The sequence below is a fragment of the Colobus angolensis genome, unplaced genomic scaffold (genome assembly GCF_000951035.1).
Source record: "Colobus angolensis palliatus isolate OR3802 unplaced genomic scaffold, Cang.pa_1.0 Scaffold56, whole genome shotgun sequence".
Lineage (NCBI taxonomy): Eukaryota > Metazoa > Chordata > Mammalia > Primates > Cercopithecidae > Colobus > Colobus angolensis.
In genome coordinates this window covers 5218187-5241437 of record NW_012119154.1, presented here as the reverse complement: position 1 = coordinate 5241437, position 23251 = coordinate 5218187, and the positions used below count along the sequence as shown (strand labels likewise).

General features: G+C 41.5%; 1 protein-coding gene and 1 pseudogene across 1 annotated transcript in view; both read left to right on the top strand.

Annotated features, from left to right (window-relative positions):
• The window catches only part of LOC105525847, a 49585-nt gene extending 36515 nt beyond the window's left edge, over window positions 1-13070 (top strand). Inside the window, 3 exon segments of the mRNA XM_011961626.1 lie at window positions 12648-12839; window positions 12841-12867; window positions 12869-13070. Coding sequence (XP_011817016.1) covers window positions 12648-12839; window positions 12841-12867; window positions 12869-13070 — 421 coding nt within the window.
• An 8583-nt stretch (window positions 13071-21653) lies between these two features.
• LOC105525846 lies at window positions 21654-22656 on the top strand (annotated as a pseudogene).
• Window positions 22657-23251: the final 595 nt, after the last annotated feature.

Here is a 23251-nt window from a genome sequence, read left to right as displayed (position 1 = left end):
AAACCCGGGAGACGGAGCTTGCAGTGAGCTGAGAACCGGCCACTGCACTCCAGCCTGGGCGGCAGAGCAAGACTCCGTCTCAGAAAAAAAATAAAATAAAATAAAAAAATAAAATAAAACATGTTAAGTGAAAAAAGCCAGCCTCCAAAGGCCACATATTGTGATTCTGTTTATGAGAGAGGTCCAGAATAGGCAAACCCATAGACATAGAAAGATCATTGATGGCCAGGGGTTGCGGGGAGCACTGTTAATAGGAATGGGCTTTTTGGCGGGTGATGAAAATGTTCTGGAATTCGGTAGTGGTGATGACTGCACAACTCTGTAAACATGCTGAAACCCATTCAATTGTACTTTGTTCTTCTTTAATCTGAAAATAGTTCTTCAGTTTTTCTTTGTTATTCGTGACACTGACAGCTTCGAAGAACACAGGCTGGTTATTTTGTACAATGTTCCTTGATTTGAATTTATCTGAAATTTCTTCATATTAGATTCAGGTTATGCATTTTTGAGCAGAAATGATGTGCCATTCTTAGTGTCTCATTTCTGGAGACACACAACATCGGTTTTCCTGATGTCACTTTGTCCCAATATTGATGATGTTAACTTGGATCATTCCATGAAGCTTGTCCAGGTTTTGTCACTGTCAAGTTACTATTTTTCTTTTTACAATTAACATGTAGTTTGTGGGAAGATACTTTGATACTATGAAAATGACTTATTCTTCATCAAACTTTCACACATTCGTGATTTTCTAAATCCTCTATGGTTTAAAATGACTTGTTTCTACTCACACTAGAGACTGTTTAAATGTATTTGTGTTTTACTCCTAAATTAACACTGCTAGCTTTACATAAGAATGTTTTTCAAGAAAATTCCTGATACTCTGAATATCCTAATCAAAAGGGAAGCATCCAGGCTAAGAAAAATTTGCTACAAATAATTAAAAAACAGTAGGGGCCAGGCACAATGGCTCACGCCTGTAATCTCAGCATTTTGGGAGGCCGAGGTAGGTGGATGATCTGAGGTTGGGAGTTTGAGACCAGTCTGGCCAAAATGGCAAAACCCTGTCTCTACTAAAAATACAAAAATTAGCCAGACGTGGTGGCAGGCACCTGTAATCCCAGCTACTCGGGAAGCTGAGGCAAGAGAACTGCTTGAACCCGGGAGGTGGAGGTTGCAGTGAGCAGAGATCCCACCACTGTACTCCAGCCTGGGCGACAGAGCAAGACTCTGTCTTAAAACGAACAAACCAGTAGGGTGCCTTCTCTTTTCTGTTCTCTTTTGTTTTCAAATGTAAACTCTATGTCTAGACATAGAAATGAACACACCATTGTTCAGTATAATTATATCCATTGTTTATGGGGCTGAATCAGTCTGGTGGGGGAGGATTGACTAACGAGGAGGTCAACAGAATTTCCTCCTTCCCATTCAAACACAGATTGGAACAAATACAGGTTTGGAAATGAAAAATAATGTTTTAAATGCTTTTATTAAGGTTATCATTTGATTGCTTTTTTATTGTGGTCCGGGTGATGGTGCGTGCATGCAGATTTATAGAAAAGCTAGTGGTTTAGGAGACATTCTGGAAATAAAATACTACAGAAGGAAGTGATTGGGCTCCTTCGATTGATATTTCAGCAGCACTGCTTCCTGGCTACATGTGACCCTAACTTAAACATTGTAAGCCTCAGTTTCCTCATCTGAAACATGGTGGGGGTAACAGTAGTACTCAACTCATTGTTTAGCAGATTAAATGAGACATGTCAAGCACTTGCTGTGGAATTGGCACCTAGTAAGTACTCTGTAATGTTTGTTATTATTGTCCTTATCATTGAGCAGTCTTTTTTTTTTTGAGACAGGGTCTCACTCTGTCGCCCAGGCTGGAGTGCAGTGTCATGATCTCGGCTCATTGTAACCTCTGCCCCTGTACTCAAGCGATCCTCCCATCTCAGCCTCCTGAGTAGCTGGGACCAGAGGTGTGCACCACCATGTCTGACTATTTTTTCATATATTTAGTAGAGATGGCGTCTCACTATGATGCCCAGGCTGGTCTTGATCTCCTGAGGTCAAGCGATCTGCCCACCTAGGCCTCTGAAATTGCTGAGATGATAGGCATGAGCCACTGTGCCCGGCCTACATTGAGCAGTTTTAACTGGGCTGGGGTTATTGCAGTGACAATGTTTTTAGAAGGAAGATTATTGACATTGCAAGGCTGAGTGCACAAGCTTAAAATCTTACCACTGCCTATTAATTCTACCAATGTAGCCTCATTCCTTTTGGGCCATGAAGGAATTTGTAGCTCCAGATGTTCCAATCAAAAAACAAAAGGCCTGAGGACATGATCACCCTCCTGAGATGCCTTAGAGAGCTGGGTCCTGGAAGGGACAGGAGCAGAGGCAGGAGAACACCAGCTCTAGAAGAATGGTTAAGGGAGTGACCATAGCACCCAACCCCTGGGCTTAAATCTCACCTCCAGGAACAAGTGGTGTGAGCTTTCATTATTTGTATCACTCTGATACTTAAGTATCCCCATTTGTAAAAAGAGGAGCATTATTAATTACTCTTTATTAACAAGAGAAAAGCAAACAGAAGTTTAATAGCAGTATATCTCCTGTACATATGAGAGATACCCAGAGAAATAAGTAAATCTCCTAGAGTAGATCTCAAAAAGTTGTCTGAGAGTTCAGGCTTAAATACCATGTTTCCTGAAACAAAGGAAGAAGGGTATGGGGAAAGCCTGGTTAGGGAGAGATGATCAAGAAAAGCATCTGAATAAGGGCAAGGTTTGTTATGACTTTTTCTTTTCTTTTTAAGACAGGGTCTCACTCTGTTGCCCGTGCTGGAGTGCGGTGGCTCTATTTCAGCTCACTGCAGCCTTTACCTCCCAGGCTCAGGTGATTCTCCCACCTCAGCCATCCAAGTATCTGGAACTGTAGGCATGCGCCACCATGCCCAGCTAATTTTTGTAGAAATGGGGTTTTCCCATGTTGCCCAGGCAGGTCTCAAATTCCTGGGCTCAAGCCATTTGCACACCTCAGCCTCCCAAAATGCTGGGATTACAGGTGTGAACCTGTTATGACATTTTAATCAATTATTTCTCCATCGATAAGAGTCTCTAGTGATTTTGTTATCCTTCTCTTTCTGGTGCAGAGAGAAAGACACCTTTAAAAATAGAGATTTCCTTCATAAATGTCAGTTTGTCTTTCAAAAGGGTAACTTTTCTGAGCTTCTCCTGTGTCTGCAGTTTCTCAAAAATAATCCTTATGCCAAAGGGGCACATCTGGGGTAGCATATTCTGGTCTTCTACCATCATATTTTAGGGTGGCATGTCCTGAGCCCCATCAATAGTATTTTCTATGTATTGCACTGTGGGGAATTTAACAAAGGCAGTGGATTCTAGCATTGCTAACCCCTCAATAACTAGATGCATACCGGTTTTTCCTCCTACTCAAAGAGAACAGCTAGAGTTGGTTGCATGTGTGCACAACACGGAACTGGGTTTTTACCAAGAACTGGCTTACTCAGTGCCAGGCACTGTTCTAAATACTTAACATGCAGTAACTCACTGAATTTTTTTTTTTTTTTTCTAGCAGACAGGTGTCTCCCCATCACCCAGGCTGGAATGTAGTGGCATGATCATAGCTCACTGCAGCCTCTAATTCCTGGGCTCAAGCGATCCTCCTGCCTTAGCCTCCGGAGTCACTAGGATTACAGATGCAAGTCACCATGTCCAGCTTAACTCAGTGAATCTTAACCATAAGCCTGTGACATAGGTTATATTAAATTTCTGTTTTACAGATAAGAAATCTCAGTCACAGAGAGGACATGGTAAGAGGTGGAACCAATTCAAACTCCGGCAAGTTTATACTTTTAATAAATAGGCTGCCTTTTAATATCTAGAAATATAAGCAGGAGCAGAACCTAAGAAGAGTCAGATCCTCCTAGCTAGTTATTAGGCACTTATGTCTTGACTTATGGAAACAGAAGGTTGACATCCTGGGAGGTCACTGACCTCTTTGTAGAGCTCGTCCAAGCTAGAGTCTCTGTGCAGATAGAGCACATTGCTGCCATCTCTGTGGAGACTTGTATAACTGGGGCAGGAGCGGAGGAGCCCATGGTGCTCAAAAATAGAAGAAAATGGTAAGTAAAAGCTTTAAAAATCAACAGCTCTCAGTGGATTCTCATAGATGAAAACAAGCTCATCCTAATTTGTTAAATCTGGCGACCTGAGGTACTTGCTTCTCAGCTCCTCCCCATCATGTTCCCCCCTTTGACCATCTCTTCCAGTAGTTGCCGCAGAAACTGGCCGTGAACAAGTGTAACCTAACAATACCTTGCCTCAGCTGCCCTGTGTATCTCTTGCTTTCTGCCCCTGGGGCTTCCGAAAGCCATGCTGCTGGATGGGATGGCTGCAAGAATGTGTTCAGCCATGCGGTTGCATGGGCAAACCCGGAAGTTCGAGAGTTAACACCCTATGGTGTAACTGTTGACCAAGGGGAGATGGGAACTAATAGATAAATAACCCTTCTTCTATTTTCTGGCACAAAACTGAGGCTCATCCTACACAGCTCCTTAGAGTCCCCAGTGGAATTGAGCTCCAGGTGCCGCAGCGGTGACCTTGCTACACATCCTTGCACTGGCGTTCCTTCCTTGTTTCTCTCTTGTCCCTAGATCTCTTCCCAAAACTCCTGAACGCTTATCCTTGTCTCTGTTTCTGCTTTTCTGAGTGGAGCTTGGGGTAAGACATCCATTGCTGACGTGAGAAAATGCAAGGACTTCATGTTGTCACGTCTTCCAGTTTTTCAGGAGAAAATAAACATTTACATTTTTGTGTGAAATCTCCTGATTGTAAATACATATAACATTGTCCAGATCAAATATTCATCAGACTAAATATGAAAGCAACCTGAATATAGTGGTTTGTAAAATTTTTTTTTTTTTGAGACAGAGTCTCACTCTGTCACCCAGGTTGGAGTGCAGTGGCGTGATCTCAGCTCACTGCAACCTCTGCCTCCAGAAGTGATTCTGCTGCCTCAACCTCCCGAGTAGCTAGGATTACAGACACACTCAACCATGCCTGGCTAAATTTTGCATTTTTAGTAGACACAAAGTTTCACTATGTTGGCCAAAGTTGGTCTCGAACCCCTAACCTCAAGTGATCTGCCTGCCTTGGCCTCCCAAAGTGCTGGGATTACAGGCATGAGCCACTGCACCCAGCCTTTAAAATTCTTTATACCTAGAAATTGAGGATACAGTAATGGAAGGGATTTTTGTTAATTAAACTTAAAAATTATAACTTTGAGGCCGGGCGCGGTGGCTCAAGCCTGTAATCCCAGCACTTTGGGAGGCCGAGACGGGCGGATCACGAGGTCAGGAGATCGAGACCATCCTGGCTAACACGGTGAAACCCCATCTCTACTAAAAAATACAAAAACTAGCCGGGCGTGGTGGCCGGCGCCTGTAGTCCCAGCTACTCGGGAGGCTGAGGCAGGAGAATGGCGTGAACCCAGGAGGCGGAGCTTGCAGTGAGCTGAGATCCGGCCACTGTACTCCAGCCTGGGTGACAGCAAGACTCCGTCTCAAAAAAAAAAAAAAAAAAAAAAAAAATTATAACTTTGGTCAGGTGCAGTGGCTCATGCCTATAATCCCAGCACTTTGGGAGGCTGAGGCAGGCAGATTGCTTGAGCTCAGGGGTTTGAGACTAGCCTGGAAAACACAATGAAATCTCATCTCTACCAAAAATACAAAAATTAGCCAGTCTCATAACCTGGTCTCAAAATGAATAAATATATTAAAATAAAAAAAAGTTTTATAGTTATTTACATTTTATCAAGTATTTTTATATACATTACCTCATGCAATAAATTAGAGAATTCCTGTTTACAGATCAAATAGTTGGGCTGAAATACCAAGGTATGAGAGGACAGGAAAAGTGAGAAGGAAACAGAGACCTTGTGGCCTCCCCAACATTCTGGGCCATTTGGGACGGGTAGGGCATCTGGCAGACCACGAAACCTCCACCCTTCTGAAGCTGTAAAATCTCATCCTGTTTGATTGATTTGCAATATCACCACATCCCTTCTTAAAGTATTAGTTTGCTTTTTGCCTTTTCTTTTTGTAAATTTTGAAGAAACGATTTGTGGTTTGGGGATCACTCTGAGCATTACTGCGATTTGGATGCTTCTGATTATTCTTTAACGATGTGGCAATTATATGGTTCATCTGTCACTGTGTAACAAATTTCCCAAGATATGGCAGGCTTAAAACAATATGTGTAAACCCTCATGATTCTGCGGATTGACTGGGCTCAGCTGGTGGGTCTCCTGCTCCTGTGATATCAGCTGGGGCTGTAGTTGCCCTGGGGTTTAATTGGGCTGGAAAGCCTAGCTGGCTGTCATGGCTCACAGCTCCAAGCTGGAGCTCAGCTGGGCCGCTCTGATGAAACGTCTACACGTGGCCTCTCCATGTGGCCTGGACTTCTCACAGCATGTGTCTGGGTTCTGAGAGGGAGTTTCCCAAGAGTGAGGATTCCGAGAGGGAGGAAGCAGAAGCCCAGAACTTTTGCTGGCCCAGAATTAGTACACGGTCACTTTAGCCACAGTTCTATTGGTAAAGCAGTCACAGAGCCCAGATTTAAGGAAAGAGAAATAGAGTGCACCAAGGAGTTTGTGGCCATCTTTAATTTCCTTTGGGAATTAAACCATTTCCTTCACACACAAAAAATTCTCAATTACATCTATCTGATCGGGGCAATTCTTACGTTTCTCTTTTGCTGAACCTCAGATGTAGAGGGCTGAGTTAGTGATGTCATTGTTCATGACATCATTATCACAGTCCACACAAGACCTCTTGCATTTTATTTCTTGATCCTCTTGTTACTCCCGTTTCCCTTTCCATCCTCTTCCCACTGCTGGCAAACACTCCAAGGCATTTAAAAATCCACATTTTGTTTACCGGTCTTCCTTCTAAATGTGTATTGCTGATTTGTATGCATGTATTTTGAATTAACATAAATGACATTCTCATAAGTACATCAGCACTGTTTTAAAGATTTGTTTGTGTTGCTATATATTTATTTAATCCCTTTCTTCTGACAGCTGCACGGTGTTCCACCGTATTTTGCCTATTGACTCCTCCAGCGTGACTTCTCAGACTGCATCCAATTTCCCATTAATATAAACTAGACTATGATAATACTGTTTCCTTTGTCTTCAGATGGGCCAGTATCAAAATTCCTTTGGGATATTTAACCAGGAATAAATTATGTGGCACAGGGTAAGCTTATTCCTTTTTTTTTTTTTTTAAAAAAAGAGATCTTGAAAAATCCCCAGTGCCAACCAACAGTTGCATTATCCATCTTTCTAATTTTTGCCAGAGATGTAAAGTGAAATCTCGATGGTCTTTCATTGTTATTTCTCTGATTACTACTGAGTCTGAGTATTCCAGCATATGCCTGGTATAGCCTGTTTGGTTTTGCCTTTTATTAATTACTCATTTACTGGGGTTCCTGTCTTTTTCCTGTTGATGTATGAATCTCTTATATATTCTAGATATTAGCCATTTAGCAGTTTTAGACATTACAACTGTCTTCTCCTATCTTGCTACTTGTTTGTTAACTCTTGCACAGTGGTCTTCACTGAATATGAAGAGTTGATTAAATTTATCACATTTTTGTCTTATGGCTTATGCTTTTGAGTTTTATTGAAGAATTCCTTCTCAACATAAAGTCTCCCACATTTTCTTACTTAACTTTATATATTTATTTTCAAATTTAGGTCTTTAATCCATTGACAATCACCTTTGTATGTGATATTAAGTAGGAATCTAGCTTTATTTTTCCCCAAAATGTGGGCCAGTTTTTCTAAGAAATTTTACTTAACAACCACCTCTTCCCTCCTTGCTTTGTGGTACCAGGAAGTGACATATTTGTCATGACTTGGCAGAACCTTCTTGAGAATACAGACAAGCCAGAAGAAAGCACAACTGAGCAACAGAGAGTGAGGCAGAGATGCTATTGTTTGTAGTCTTGATATGTCTAAAGCCGGAAATCCACCTCTTCATTTTTGCTGGGTTTTTGTCCTTTGTAACTAAAATAACCATTACAACCATGACGTCCTAATCTCGCTTCTCTGTAGAGAGCTAATTTCATATCCTGCTGAGATTCAAATGACAATGATAATTCCAGTTAACATGATTTATTCTTACTTGTATCAGTTAATTGAATTTGTGATATGGTTGGTTGGATTATTTTGTTTCTTTTTAACTTGAGACAGAGAAACATGCAGTTTATTATTATTTTTTTGAGACAGAGTCTGGCTTTGTCGCCCAGGCTGGAGCGCAGTGGTGCGATCTCGGCTCACTGCAACCTCTGCCTCCCAGGTTCAAGTGATTCTCCTGCCTCAGCCTCCCCAGTAGCTGGGATTACAGGCACCCACCACCACGCCTGGCTAATTTTTGCATTTCTAGTTGAGACGAGGTTTCACCATGTTGGCCAGGCTGGTCTCGAACTCTTGACCTCAAATGATCTGCCTGCCTTGGCCTCCCAAAGTGCTGGGATTACAGGCATGAGCCACTGCACCCGGCCAAGACAGAGAAACAATACAGTTGAAATGTGGTTTTTTGCTGAGATAACTGGGAAACATTTTGAGAAACTGGCAGATTTTGAGAAACTGACAGTTTTTCCCTATTAAAAGTTCACAGGAAAAACATAGGGAAAAAATATGTATATATTTTAGAGACAGAATTTTGCCTTGTTGCCCAGGCTGAGTGCAGTGGTGTGATCACAGCTCACTGCAGCTTCAAACTCCTGGGCTCAGGCAATCCTCCTGACTCAGCCTCCCAAGTAGCTGGGACTACAAATGTGTGCCACCACAGGCAGCTAATCTTTTTATTTTATTTTTTAGAGATGAGGTCTTGCTATGTTGCCCAGGCTTGTTTTGAACTCCTGGCCTTAAGCAATCCTCCCACCTTGGCCTCCTAAAGCATTTGAATTATAGACATAAGCCATCATGTCCAGCTAGGGAAAAAAACATTTTGAGCTTGGGGTAGGCAAAGATTTGTTAGATACAAAACCAAAGGCATAATCCATAACAAAATTAGTAAATTAGAGTTCTTCAAAAGTCAAACCTTTTTCTCTTTGAAAGATACTGTTAAGAGATGGAAAAGGCAAATTATAGCCTGGCAGAAAATATTTATAAGACACTTATCTGATAAAGAACTTGTGTCCAGAATACACAAAGAATTTTCAAAACTCAATAATAAAACAACCTACCCAATTTTAAAAATGGGCAAGAGATTTGAATGCTCTTTACTAAAGAAGATGTATAGATGGCAAATAAGCACACGAAAATATGTCCAACAACATTAGTCATTAGAGAAATTAAAACCACAATGTGATATTACTACACATTCATTAGAAGGGCTAAAAAGATTGACTATACCAAGCGCTAGTGATGATCTGGAGTAACTAGAAGTCTTATATACAACTAGTGTGAATATGAAATGAGCAAACACTTTTTTTTTTTTTAGACAGGGTCTCACTTTGTTGCCCAGGCTGGCCTCGAACACATGAGCTCAAGGGATCTTCCCACCTCAACCTCCTGAGTAGCTGGGACTACAGGAGTGCTACTGTGCCCAGCTCCAAATGATCAAACACTTTGGAAAACTGCTTAGCGTAAGTTCTCCAAAAGACATTGCATTTGTTTCCTAAGGCTGCTGTAAAAAAGCACAAATTAGAAATGTATTGACAGAACAGAAATCGATTCTCTCACAGTTCTGGAGGCTAGAGGACCCAAAACAACCCTGTCAGTAGGATTGGTTCTTCTGAGGGCTCTCAGGGAGGGTCTGTTCTGTATCTTTATCCTGGCTTCCAGAGATGGCTGGCAAGTTTTGTCTTTCCTTGGTTTACAGCATCACTCCAGTCTCTCCCTTTGTTTCCGCATGGAGTTCTCCCTGTGTGTCTCTATTTCGGTTTCTTTCCTCTTCTTCTATAAGGATATCAGCCATATTGGATTAGAGTCCCCCAAACTGAATATGACCTCATCTAACTTTGCAGATATCTGCAAAGACTATTTCCAGATAAGGTCACATTCACACGGACCAGAGGTTTAGGACTTCATATATATTTTTGGAAGACGCAGTTTGACCCATAATATACATGTACTCGAATATTCATAAAAGCACAATTTTTTTTTTTTTTTTTTTTGAGACAGAGTCTCACTCTGTCACCCAGGCTGGAGTGCTGTGGCCGGATCTCAGCTCACTGCAAGCTCCGCCTCCCGGGTTCACGCCATTCTCCTGCCTCAGCCTCCCAGGTAGCTGGGACTACAGGCGCCGCCACCTCGCCCGGCTAGTTTTTTGTATTTTTTAGTAGAGACGGGGTTTCACCGTGTTAGCCAGGATGGTCTCGATCTCCTGACCTCGTGATCCGCCCGTCTCGGCCTCCCAAAGTGCTGGGATTACAGGCTTGAGCCACCGCGCCCGGCCTAAAGCACAATTTGTAATAGCCTAGAACAGCAAACGATCTTGCCGCTCATCAACAGTTGAATAGATAAATAAATCATGTTATATTCATGTGATGAATACTATAATACAATAAAAATTAACTATCTACAACTATGGACAATATGGATGAATCTCACAAATAAAATGCTGGATAAAATAAATAAAACAGCATATACTGGCTGGGCACGATGGCTCACTCCTATAATCCCAGCACTTTGGGAGGCCGAGGCGAGTGAATCACTTGAGGTCAGGAGTTCAAGACCAGCCTGGCCAACATGGTGAAACCCTGTCTCTACTAAAAATATAAAAATTAGTGTGACGGCGCATGCCTATAGTCCCAGCTACTCAGGAGGCTGAGGTAGGAGAATCACTTGAATCTGGGAGGCAGAGATTGCAGTGAGCCAAGATCGTGCCACTGTACTGCAGCCTGGGTGACAGAGTAAGACTCTGTCTCAAAAAAAAAAAAAAAAAAAATTCTTTTTCACAGATTTTGTTGTTGTTGTTGTTGTTAAGATATAGGATCTCACTATGCTGCTTAGGCTGGCCTTGAACTCCGGGACTCAAGCGATCCTCGCATCTCAGCCTCCTAAGACTACAGGCTTGCAGCACTATACCCAGCTAAGAATTCTTAATTTGCTTCCTTAAGAGAAGTACATCAATAAATATGATTTCTTCAAATGTAGCAACTCTGAAATATTCACTTATAGTCCCTCAGAAATCAAAAGAGGTTCAGACTACTTAATTTTTTAGGCTCTTAGTTTTATATATACACAGAAATGCACAGACAGGGTGACAAATATTGTGTGATACATTGTGTAATGTATTTTATATTTTTACATTTACTAAATATAATAATTTTAACACAAAAGAATTCCAAACAATGTCAATGATGTCAAAAGTCCTAACATAGGTCCTTCTCACCGTGAAGGCACTATTCTAGATGGTGGGGATACATCAGAGAACAGAATAGACAAAATCCTTGCCTGGTAAGAGCTTGCATTCTAGCTGGCGGGAGATAGGCAATAAACAACAAACATAAGAAATATGCTAATTCTGTGGTATGATAGAGGGGATAAGTCACCATGGGGAAAAAAAGTAAAGCAAGGAAAAAGTGTTCAGGGGAGAAGGGGAGGGACTATGTTTTAATGGGGTGGGCAGGGTAGACCTCCTTAAGAAGGTGACAGGTGAGCAAAAATTTGAAGAAGAAAAGGGAATGAGCCATATGAATATCTGGTGGGAGGGGGGGAATCACTTCAAATAGATGGATGTTCCAAAGGCCCTTAAGATGTAGCCATACTGGCATGTTTGAGGCAAAACAAGGACAAATTCCATTTGTATAAATGGAGAGAAACGTGTGAAGGAGAGTAGTAAATGAATCAGACAGGTAAAGGGCATTCAGATTATACAGAGCATCTTAGGCACTATAAGAACCTTAGCTTCCTCTCTGACAGAAATGGAAAGCCATCGCAGGGATTTGAGCAGAAGAGTGACATGAGCTGATTTCCATTTTATTTTTTTTGAGACAGGGTATCATTCTGTCATCCATGCTAGAGTGCAGTGGCACAATCATGGCTCACTGCAGCCTCAAACTCCTGGGCTCAAGCGATCCTCTTACCTCAGCCTCCCTAGTGGCTGGGACTACAGGCATGCACCATGATACCAAGTTAATTTTAAAAATTTTTGTAGATACAGGGTCTTGTTATGTTGTCTGGTCTGGTCTCAAACTTCTGGCCTCAAGTGATCCTCCTGCCTCAGCCTCCCAGAGTGTTGGGATTACAGGTGTGAGCCATCACCCCATCCTGACTTCCATTTTAACCTAATTTTTCTGGCTGCTATGTTGAGAATAGATTTTAAGAGGCAAGTATAAAAGTAGTGAGACAAGAAAGGAGGTTAATTAAATAATTCATGTGGGAGGTAACAGGAGTTTGGATCCGGATGATAGCAGAAGTGATAACAAATGGTTATACTTGGATATATTTTGAACATAGGGCCAGGAGAATTTGCTGACAGACTAAGATGGGTGAGCAGGAGGTATAAGAGAAAAAGAAGAGTCATGGAAGATGCCAACCCAAGAACCAAGATGTGAAAGAGGGCAGACTGGGTAAGTTTGAGGCAGAATATTAGGAGCTCAGTTTGAACTTAAGATTGAGATGCCCTTTTTTTTTTTTGCTTCCCGGCCACCTCAGCGGCTGCTCTTGGTTGAGGGCTGTCCCGCACCTAAGACAGGAAGATGGTGGCCGCAAAGAAGACAAAAAGTCGCTGGAGTCAATTAACTCCAGGCTCCAACTCGTTATGAAAAGTGGAAAGTACGTGCTGGGGTACAAGCAGACTCTGAAGCCAAGGCAAAGCTAAATTGGCCATTCTTGAACAACTGCTCAGCTTTGAGGAAATCCAAAACAGAGTACTATGCCATATTGGCCAACACTGGTGTCCATCACTACAGTGGCAATAATATTGAACTGGGCACAGCAAGCGGAAAATACTACAGAGTGTGCACACTGGCTATCATTGATCCAGGTAACTCTGACATCCTTAGAAGCATGCCAGAACAGACTGGTGAACAGTAAACCACGCAAAAATTTTCCTTTAATAAAATTTGCCTGAGCTTGTTTAAAAATAAAAGAAAGATTGAGATACCCCATTTGTCTTAAATAAAGATATTCAGTAGACTATTGAGTTCATGGTTCTGGAATTCAGGGGAGAGGATGTCTGTACTGGAGATGCTTTTGAGAGTCATCATCATATAGTGATATTGAAAACTGTAAGATTTGGATGAGTTTGCCATGAGAGTGAGGGTAGAAAAGAGGAGAGGTCGTCCAAGGTCTGAGCCCTAAACTCCTCTAACATTAAGGGGCTGTGGGGATTACAAAGAAACAGCAAAGGACCAGGAACAGAACCACAGGAGGCAGAAAGAAAATCAGGGAACTGTGGTGTCACAGAAGTCAAGTGAGGCCAGTGTTTCCAGGAACTGGGAGTGATCAGCTGGGTCCAGTGTTGCTCAGTAGGTTAAGAAAGATAAAGACTGAAAGCTGACCTTTGGAATTGACAACGCGAAGGTCACTGTTGACCTTGACAAAGGCAGTTTCTGGGGAGTGATAGAGATAAAAATCTGACTAACATGGATTTAAGAAACAATGAGTCAGGCCAAGAAAAAAAGAGAGAACACAATTACTGATACCAGAAATTACAGAGGTGACATCACTACAGATATGATGGGCAATAGAAGGATAATAAACGAATACTATAAACAGCTTTATGCCCACAGATTTGATCACCTAGATGAAATGGATCAATTCCTTGAAAGACACAAACTGCCAAAACACACAAGAAGCAATAGACAATCTGAACAGGCCTGTATCTATTAAAGACATTGAGTGAATAATTAATAATTTTTCAAAACAGAAAGCACCAGACCTAGATGGATTCACTGGTGAATTCTACCAAATGTCTATAGAAGAAATTACACTAATTATCTACCTTCTCTTTCAGAGGATAGATGCAGAAGGGGATACTACTTCCTAACTAAACCCTAATACCAAACCAGCCAAAAACATTACAAAGGAAACTATATACCTATACACCAGCACTGAACAAGTGGAATTTGAATTAAAAACATAGTATCATTTACATTATTACCCCCCAAAATGAAATACTTAGGTATAAATCTAACAAAATGTGTACTAGATCTATATGAGGAAAACTGGAAAACTCTAATGAACAAAATCAAAGAAGAACTAAATAATGGAGAGATAGGCCGGGTGCGGTGGCTCAAGCCTGTAATCCCAGCACTTTGGGAGGCAGAGGCGGGCGGATCACGAGGTCAGGAGATCAAGACCATCCTGGATAATACGGTGAAACCCCGTCTCTACTAAAAAATACAAAAAAGTAGCTGGGTGAGGTGGCGAGCGCCTGTAGTCCCAGCTACCTGGGAGGCTGAGGCAGGAGAATGGCGTAAACCTGGGAGGTGGAGCTTGCAGTGAGCTGAGATCCGGCCACTGCACTCCAGCCTGGGCGACAGAGTGAGACTCTGTCTCAAAAAAAAAATTTTAAATAAATAAATAAATGAATAAATAAATAAATGGAGAGATATTCCATGTTCATGGATAGGAAGACTCAATAGAGTCAAGATGTCATTCTTTCCAACTTAATCTATAGTTTCAAAGCAAACCGAATCCCAGTCTCAGAAAGTTATTTTGTGGATATCAACAAACTGATTCTAAAGTTTATATGGAGAGGCATAAGACCCAGAATAGTCAATACAATACTGAAGAAGAGTAAAGCTGGATAACTGACACTACCTGACTTCAACACTTAATATAAAGCTGTAGTAATCAAGACAATGTAGTATTGATGAAAGAACAAACAGATCAAGGTCAGGCGCAGTGGCTCACACCTGTAATCACAGCACTTTGGGAGGCCGAGGAGGGCAGATCACAAGGTCAGGAGATCGAGACTATCCTGGCTAACATGGTAAAACCCCGTGTCTACTAAAAATACAAAAACAAAATTAGCTGGGCGTGGTGGTGGACGCCTGTAGTCCCAGCTACTTGGGAGGCTGAGGTGGGAGAATGGCGTGAACCTGGGAGGGTGGAACTTGCAGTGAACTGAGATCGTGCCACTGCACTCCAGCCTGGGTGACAGAGCGAGACTCCGGCTCAAAAACAAACAAACAAACAAACAAAAAATCAATAAAGCAGAATAGAGATCCCAGAAATAGACCCACATAAATATAACCAACTGATCTTTGACAAAGGAGCAAAGGCAATATGATGGAGCAAAAAAAGTCTTTTCTTTTCTTTTTTTTTTTTTAGGCAGAGTCTCATTCTGTTGCCCAGGCTGGAGTGCAGTGGTGTGATCTCGACTTACTGCAACTTCCACCTCCTGGGTTCAAGCGATTCTCCTGCCTCAATCTCCTGAGTAGCTGGGATTACAGGAATGTGCCGCCACTCCTGGCTAACTTTTGTATTTTTGATAGAGATGGGGTTTCACCATGTTGGCCAGGCTGGTCTCAAAATCCTGACCTCAAGTGATCCACCCACCTCAACCTCCCAAAGTGCTGGGACTACAGACATGAGCCATCACACCTGGCCAAAAATTGTCTTTTCAACAAATGGTACTGGAAAAACTGGACATCCACATGTAAACAAACAAGCAAACAAACAAACCCAAATCTAGATACAGATCTTAAACTTTTCACAAAAACTAATTTAAAATGGATCATAAAACTAAATGTAAACCTCAAAACTCTAAAACTCCTAAAATGTAACATAAAAGGAAACTTAGATGACTTGGGTATGGCAATAAATTTCACTCATGGTTATAGTAAGGATTAAACAAAATAATACTTTAAAACATTAGAACAGTGCCTGGAATGTTTGCTTTGCATAATCCCGTGTTCCCCATTGCTATGAAGAAATCATGTTTTGGTATATTCAATTATAATTTAATTGAACCACAGAGGCCATTTAGCAAACCCATTAGTTAGATAAAATTTTTGACATACAAATAAATTATCTCTTACTTGATCTGTTTAATTAAAAAACAAAACAAATAGTTCTTTTTTTTTTTACAATGCTATCTTGGGAACTGTGAGGTCTCCTGTCACTAGATTGCCTCTGAGTGGGCTTCAGGAGAGTGACACAAGGAGCCTGAAGGTCACCTGACCCAGTGTCACTCACTGGCTGCCAGATGGATTCATAGCTGAGGTTTTTGGTAGGAAAGGAATTCACAAAACATTTTTTTTTTTTTTTTGAGACAGAGTTTTGCTCTGTTGCCCAGGCTGGAGTGCAGTGGCACCATCTCGGCTCACCACAACCTCCGCCTCCCGGGTTCGAGCAATTCTCTTGCCTCAGCCTCCCGAGTAGCTGGGACTACAGGAACGCGCCACCACATCCGGCTAATTTTTGTATTTTTAGTAGAGATGGGGTTTCACCATGTTGGCCAGAATGGTCTTGATCTCCTGACCTTGTAATCCACCTGCCTCCGCCTCCCAAAATGCTAGGATTACAGGTGTGAGCCACTGCACCCAGCATTCACAAAACGTTTTAAAATTTTACTTGCCAACATTTAAAAATCAAGAGATTTCATATAAAAATTTGATTTCCGGACTTAATAAATTGCAAGATTCTGCAACCCTGGGCCTGAAACCCTGTAGCACAACCTTCTTCTGTGGTACAGAATAAAGGCTTCCTCCTTTAGCTGTGCTGGTGTCCTCCAGTGCAATACAGCCCTACTGTTTCCAGCCCACTTGCTTCTCTCATTTGCTCTTCCCTGGTTCCTGTAGTCACCTGAGTTTGTAACTTCTAATTATTTCAATCCTTCCCTTTTTAGATGTGGAGGCCGAGGTCTCGTAGAGAAATGGACAGCTGGAACTGGAATCTTAGCCATCAGACCAGGGCTCTTTTACATGCCTTGTGTTGTTTCTTTTATATTTGGTTGTTTTGAGAAAAAGATGATAGCTTAAAAAAAAAAAAAAAAGGTAAGACATAGTGGGGGGCCGGGCGCGGTGGCTCATACCTGTAATCCCAGCACTTTGAGAGGTTGAGGCGGGCAGATCACGAGGTCAGGAGTTCGAGACCAGCCTGGCCAATATGGTGAAACCCAGTCTTTACTAAAAATACAAAAAATAAAATTAGCTGGGCATGGTGGCATGCGCCTGTAGTCCCAGCTACTTGGGAGTCTGAGGCAGAAGAATTGCTTGAACCCGGGAGGCGGAGGTTGCAGTGACCTGAGATCATGCCACTGCACTCCACCCTGGTTGACAGAGCGAGACTCTATCTCAAAAAAAATAAAAAATAAAAATAAAAGACATAATGGGGAAAACTAAAATTTAGAGATTTTTAGGCACCATTTAGGTGATTAAATTGAGATGAAGGAAAAAGTGGAGGTCAGTAGAATTCTTTTTCTTTGTAGAAAATAGTTTCATTGTTGGCCGGGCGCAGTGGCTCACACCTGTAATTCCAGCACTTTGGCAGGCGGATCATGAGGTCAGGAAATCGAGACCATCGTGGCTAACACGGTGAAACCCCGTCTGTACTAAAAATACAAAAATTAGCCGGGCATGGTGGTGGGTGCCTGTAGTCCCAGCTACTCAGGAGGCTGAGGCAGGAGAATGGCGTGAACCCAGGAGGCAGAGCTTGCAGTGAGCGGAGATCGTGCCATTGCACTCCAGCCAGGGAGATGGAGTAAGACTCCATCTCAAAAAAAAAGAAAAGAAAATAGCTTCATTGTTTTGGGGGAAATGATGTATGTTCAGTCCAAAAGATTCCAGCAATACAGATAAGTACAAAGAAGAGGGTAAAGATTCCCCTAAATTTCACACTTCACTTATAATTTCCATTAACATTTTGATATGTAAATTTCTACATCCCCTCTTGACATATTTATAGATACACTTAATCTAACACTGTCTCAGCCAGGGATTATGTGTGAGTGTGGGGTTTTAGAGTTCCCACGTAATCTTCATCAGCTTTCCTCCAACCAATTATTTGATATAGCCAATTGGGATATTTTTCAGTTATATTAAGGTGCTATGCAACTACAAGGTCAAGCCTTCTTTGTCCCAGTTCCCTTCCAATGAGATAGTTATGCACACATCCAGCCCACCTATATAGAAATTCTGAAGCTGCTAGATTGCATGTTTTTCTGAATGAGAATGTCCATACAAGTCACTCTCATTTTGTTCTGTAATTTGATTTTCCCACCAATAATACTTCTGGAATATTTGTGTCTAGTATATAAACACAGACTTTTAAAACCCCCCACAAATTTCCCTTTTAAGAACACCTTCAGCATCCTCAAGACAAGCCAGTTGGTCTCTTACACAGACTTTGCTCCATCTGATTGATGCCTGGGAACATGGGAACAGCTGATTGAAACCCATTATGCACATTCAAGTCTGTTTGATTGTTCACAATAGGCACTGATGAGAACAATTAGTTTCTCAGTGATTGTATTAGTCAGGATTTGCTGCAATAATGTTGCATAAGAGACAACTCCCAAATGTCAGTGATTCGTAAGAACAAATATTTATTTTTTCACTCACTGGTCTGTGCACTGCAAGTGGGTTGTCCAGGCTCGCTTGGGCTTAGGTTTGGGTCTTTTCTACGTGTTTCTCATTCCAGGACCCAGGCTAAGTGGGCAATGGCTACTTGGGGCGTTCTCTCCTCAAAGCAAAAGGCAGAAATGCAGGAGGTCATGCTAAATTTCACAAACTCATATAAAGTCTCTGGTTAGATACATGATATGATATATCCGCCCACATTGTATTGAGGCAAGAGAATGCGAGGCAGGAGGTTGCAGTGAGCCAAGACTCTTGCCACTGCACTCCAGCCTGGTGACAGAGCAAGACTCTGTCTCAAAAAAAAAAAGAAAAAAGGAAAAGAAAAACCAGCCTGAGCAACATAGTGAGACCCTGTCTCTATGAAAAATTATTTTAAGCATAAAAAATGATAAAACAAAAACGAAGATATACAAATGGCCAATAAGCACATGAGAAGATGCTCAACATCACTAATCATCAGGAAAATGCAAATCAAAAACACAGTGAGATACCACTTCACAAACATTAAGATGGCTATTATGAAACAAACAAACAAACAAACAGAAAATGTCAAATGTTGGTAAGGATGTAAAGAAACCGGAACACAGGTAATTTGTGGTAGGAATGCAAAATGGTTCAGTCACAGTAAAAAACTGGTGGTTCCTCAACAAGTTAAACATAAAATAGCCATATGACCCTACGATTTCATTCCTAAATATATACCAAACAAATTGAAAATGAGCACTCAAACAAGTACATGTACATATTCATAGCAGTACTATCCACAATAGCCAAAAAGTAGAAAAAGTGTAACTGTCCATCAATGGAGAATAAACAAATTATGGAATATATATACAATGGAATATTATTCAGCCATAAAAAGAAACAAAATACTGATGTATGCTACAACGTGGATGGCCTCCAAAATATTATGCTAAGTGAAAGAAACCAGATACAAAATGTCACATTTTGTACAATTCCATTTATATGAAATATCCAGAATAGATAAATCCACAGAGACAGGCTCAAGCGATCTTCCCATCTCAGCTTCCTGAGTGGCTGGGACTATAAGTGCATGCCACCATGCCCAGCTAATTTTTTTTCTTTTTTTTTGTAGAGATGGGGTTTCGCCATGTTGCCCAGGCTAGTCTCAAACTCTTAGGCTCAAGCAATCTATCCACCTCAGCCTCCCAAAGTGCTGGGATTACAGATGTGACCCACTATGCCCAGTCAAAAAGGCTACCTTTTAATTAGAAAGGCCACACTCAAGCTGGACACAGTGGTACATGCCTAGTCCCAGCTACTCAGAAGGCTGAGGTGGGAGGATGGCTTGAGCCCAGGAGCTCAAAGCCAGCCTAGGCAACATAGTGAGATCTCATGCTTTGAAAGAAAAGAAAAGTAAAAGAAAGGCGACACCCAGAGAGTCCAGTTTTAAACAACTTGAGTTGGAAGCACCTGCATAATAGCCAAGTGGAGATGTTCAGGAAGCCCTTGGGTATAAGGCTCTGGAGTTTAAGAGAAAATTTGAGGCTAGATAAACAGTTTTAGAGAAATTAGTACAGAGTTAGTAACTGGAGCTGTGGAATTACACGAGATGTCTCAGAGAGTGACTTCACATTACCCTGTTAGAAAACAAAATAAGAAAAAACAACCAATTGTTTCTTTATGGACAAATCACCAATTTGGCAAGGTAGTAAAGTTGGTGAATAACTCAGACTTTCTTCCTTTGAAATGTTGTTACATTTTAAATTTCCAATAAACCAAATTGGTTAGGTCACCAAGTGGTCTACATGATAAATTACACATATATGTTATTCTAGGAGTGTCAACCTAAGTGTCAACAGTGGTTGTGGCAGAGACTGATGGTAGCCTCCTGCAATCTTCCTCTTCCTTAGCATTAAGAATCCTGATTATCTTGACACATTGATGCCCAGATTACTAATTCATTCTCTTCACTTCTTATAACTCTATTGAGATTTTCTATTTCTAGGTTATCTAATTTGTTAACATACAATTATTCATAGTAGTCCCTTATAACCTTCTGTACTTCTGTAAACTCTGTGGTAATGTTCCCTCTTCTATTCCTGATTTTAGAAACCTGCAAGTTCTCTCTTTTTTCCTAGCCTAGCTAAAGATTCAGCAATTTTGTTGATCTTTTCAAAGAACCAGCTTTTGATTTTGATTATTTTCTCCATTACCTTTCTGTTCTGTATTTCATTTATTTCTGCTTGAATGTTTATTATTTCCTTCCTCCTACTTGCTTTGGGTTTAATTTGCGCTTCTTTTTTTTTAGTTTCATAGTGAGGAAGGTTGGCAATTGTTTTGACATCTTTCTTTTTTTAAATTGTAAGTACTTACAGCTATAAATTTCCTGTTAGCACTGTTCTATCTGACTCCCATAAGTTTTTGAAACATTGTGTTTTCATTTTTACTCAACTCAAAGTATTTTCTATTTTCACCAGTGATTTATCTTTTGACCCTTTAGTGATTTATGAATGTTTTGTTTCATTTTCACATATTTGCAAATTCCCCAGATTTCCTTCTGTTGTTGAATTTAATTTTATTCCATTGTGATTGGAGAAGATAATTTGAATGATTTCAACCATTTACATTTTTAACATTTTTGATATTTGGGAGGCTGAGGAAGGAGGATCACTTCAGCCCAGGGGTTAAGTCCAGCATGGGCAAAACAGTGAGATCTGTCTCTATTAAAAAGAAAATACTAGGCCAGGCGCGGTGGCTCAAGCCTGTAATCCCAGCACTTTGGAAGGCCGAGACGGGCGGATCACGAGGTCAGGAGATCGAGACCATCCTGGCTAACATGGTGAAACCCCGTCTCTACTAAAAAAATACAAAAAAACTAGCCGGGCGAGGTGGCGGGCGCCTGTAGTCCCAGCTACTCGGGAGGCTGAGGCAGGAGAATGGCGTGAACCCGGGAGGCGGAGCTTGCAGTGAGCTGAGATCCGGCCACTGCACTCCAGCCCGGGCGACAGAGCGAGACTCCGTCTCAAAAAAAAAAAATAAGATAAAATAAAAAAATAAAAATAAAATAAATAAATAAATAAATAAAAAGAAAATACATCCTCCCTCCCCAAGATGGCTGCTGAAGATGAGTCACTCACTGTTGCCGCGGCTCCCGGAACTGCTCGAAACTGGCAAACAGCTGGATGAAGTAGAAGTAGCCACTGAAACCACCTGTCACCGGATAGTCCAGGAGAAGGTGTTCAAGGGCCCGGACCTCTTTGAGAAGGCTCCCGAAATGTTATTGCAGCTCGACTTGTTCAATTGAAATGAAGATTTGGAAGAGATTGCTTCCACCGACCTGAAGTAGCTGTTGGTGCCAGCGTTTCAAGGAGCCCTCACCATGAAACAAGTCAACCCCAGCAAGCGTCTAGATCATTTGCAGCGGGTTCGAGAACACTTTATAAACTACTTAACTCAGTGCCATTACTATCATGTTGCAGAGTTTCAGCTGCCCAAAACCAAGCGCAACTCAGCTGAAAATCACACTGCTAATTCCTCCATGGCTTATCCTAGCCTCCTTGCTATGGCATCTCAAAGACAGACTAAAATAAAGAGATACAAGCAGAAGAAGGAGTTAGACCATGGGATGTCTGCAATGAAGTCTGCTGTGGAAAGTGGTCAAGCAGGTGATGAGCGTGTTCATGAATATTATCTTCTTCACCTTCAGAGGTGGATTGATATCAGCTTAGAAGAGACTGAGAGCATTGACCAGGAAATAAAGATCCTGAGAGAAAGAGCCTCTTCAAAGAGGCGTCAGCTTCTAACTCATCTCTCCAGGATAGGCCTCCAGTGAAACCCTTCATTCTCATGGGGAACGCGGCCCAAACCAAAGTATTTGGAGCTGGTTATCCAAGTCCAGCAACTATGACGGTGAGTGACTGATATGAACAACATCGGAAATATGGAGCATTGCCAGATCGGGGAACAGCCAAGGCAACACCAGAGGAATTCAGGAAAGCGGCTCAGCAACAGGAAGATCAAGAAGTAAAGGAGGGAGAAAATGATGAACACTCTACAGAGTTTGGGAGTGGGATAACTGGAAGGACACCCATCCTAGGGGCTATGGCAACTGACAGAACATGGACTGACCTTCCCACAGCACCACAGGACTGCAGGGTGCACACCTCCCCTGCCAAGGAAAACCACGCAGTCTCCTCCTCCCTGGGCTCCTGCTTCAGCTGTGTACAATGAAAGCAAAGATTCTAAGTATTGCTTTGCATTCGATGAAGTGTCAAGTGATTAAGTAAGTGCGTATTTGTACCCTAGATGATGTGAGCCAGCAATCTTGTTTTGGCATCATCCTTCTCATCATGCTGTATTCCAATTTCTTAAGTGGAGAGAACAGAGTGCCGAGAAATGGCTCTGTTTAATCAATGGCTGTCTGAATTCTCTGAAAAAATAATAAAATTCCCTTCTATTAAAAAAAAAGAAAATACAGTGATAGATTTTGATATGCATTTTATGGCCTAACATATGTTCTGTCCTAGAGAATGGCCCATATATACTTGAGAAAAATGTATATTCTGTTGTTGTTGGGTGGAGTGTTCTATAGATGTCTATTAGACCTAGTTGGTTTATAGTATTATTTAAGTCTTCTATTTTCTTCTTGATCTTCTGTCTAGTTGTTTTATCCATTACTGAATGTGATGTATTAAGGTCTCCAACTCTTATTGTTGAATTGTC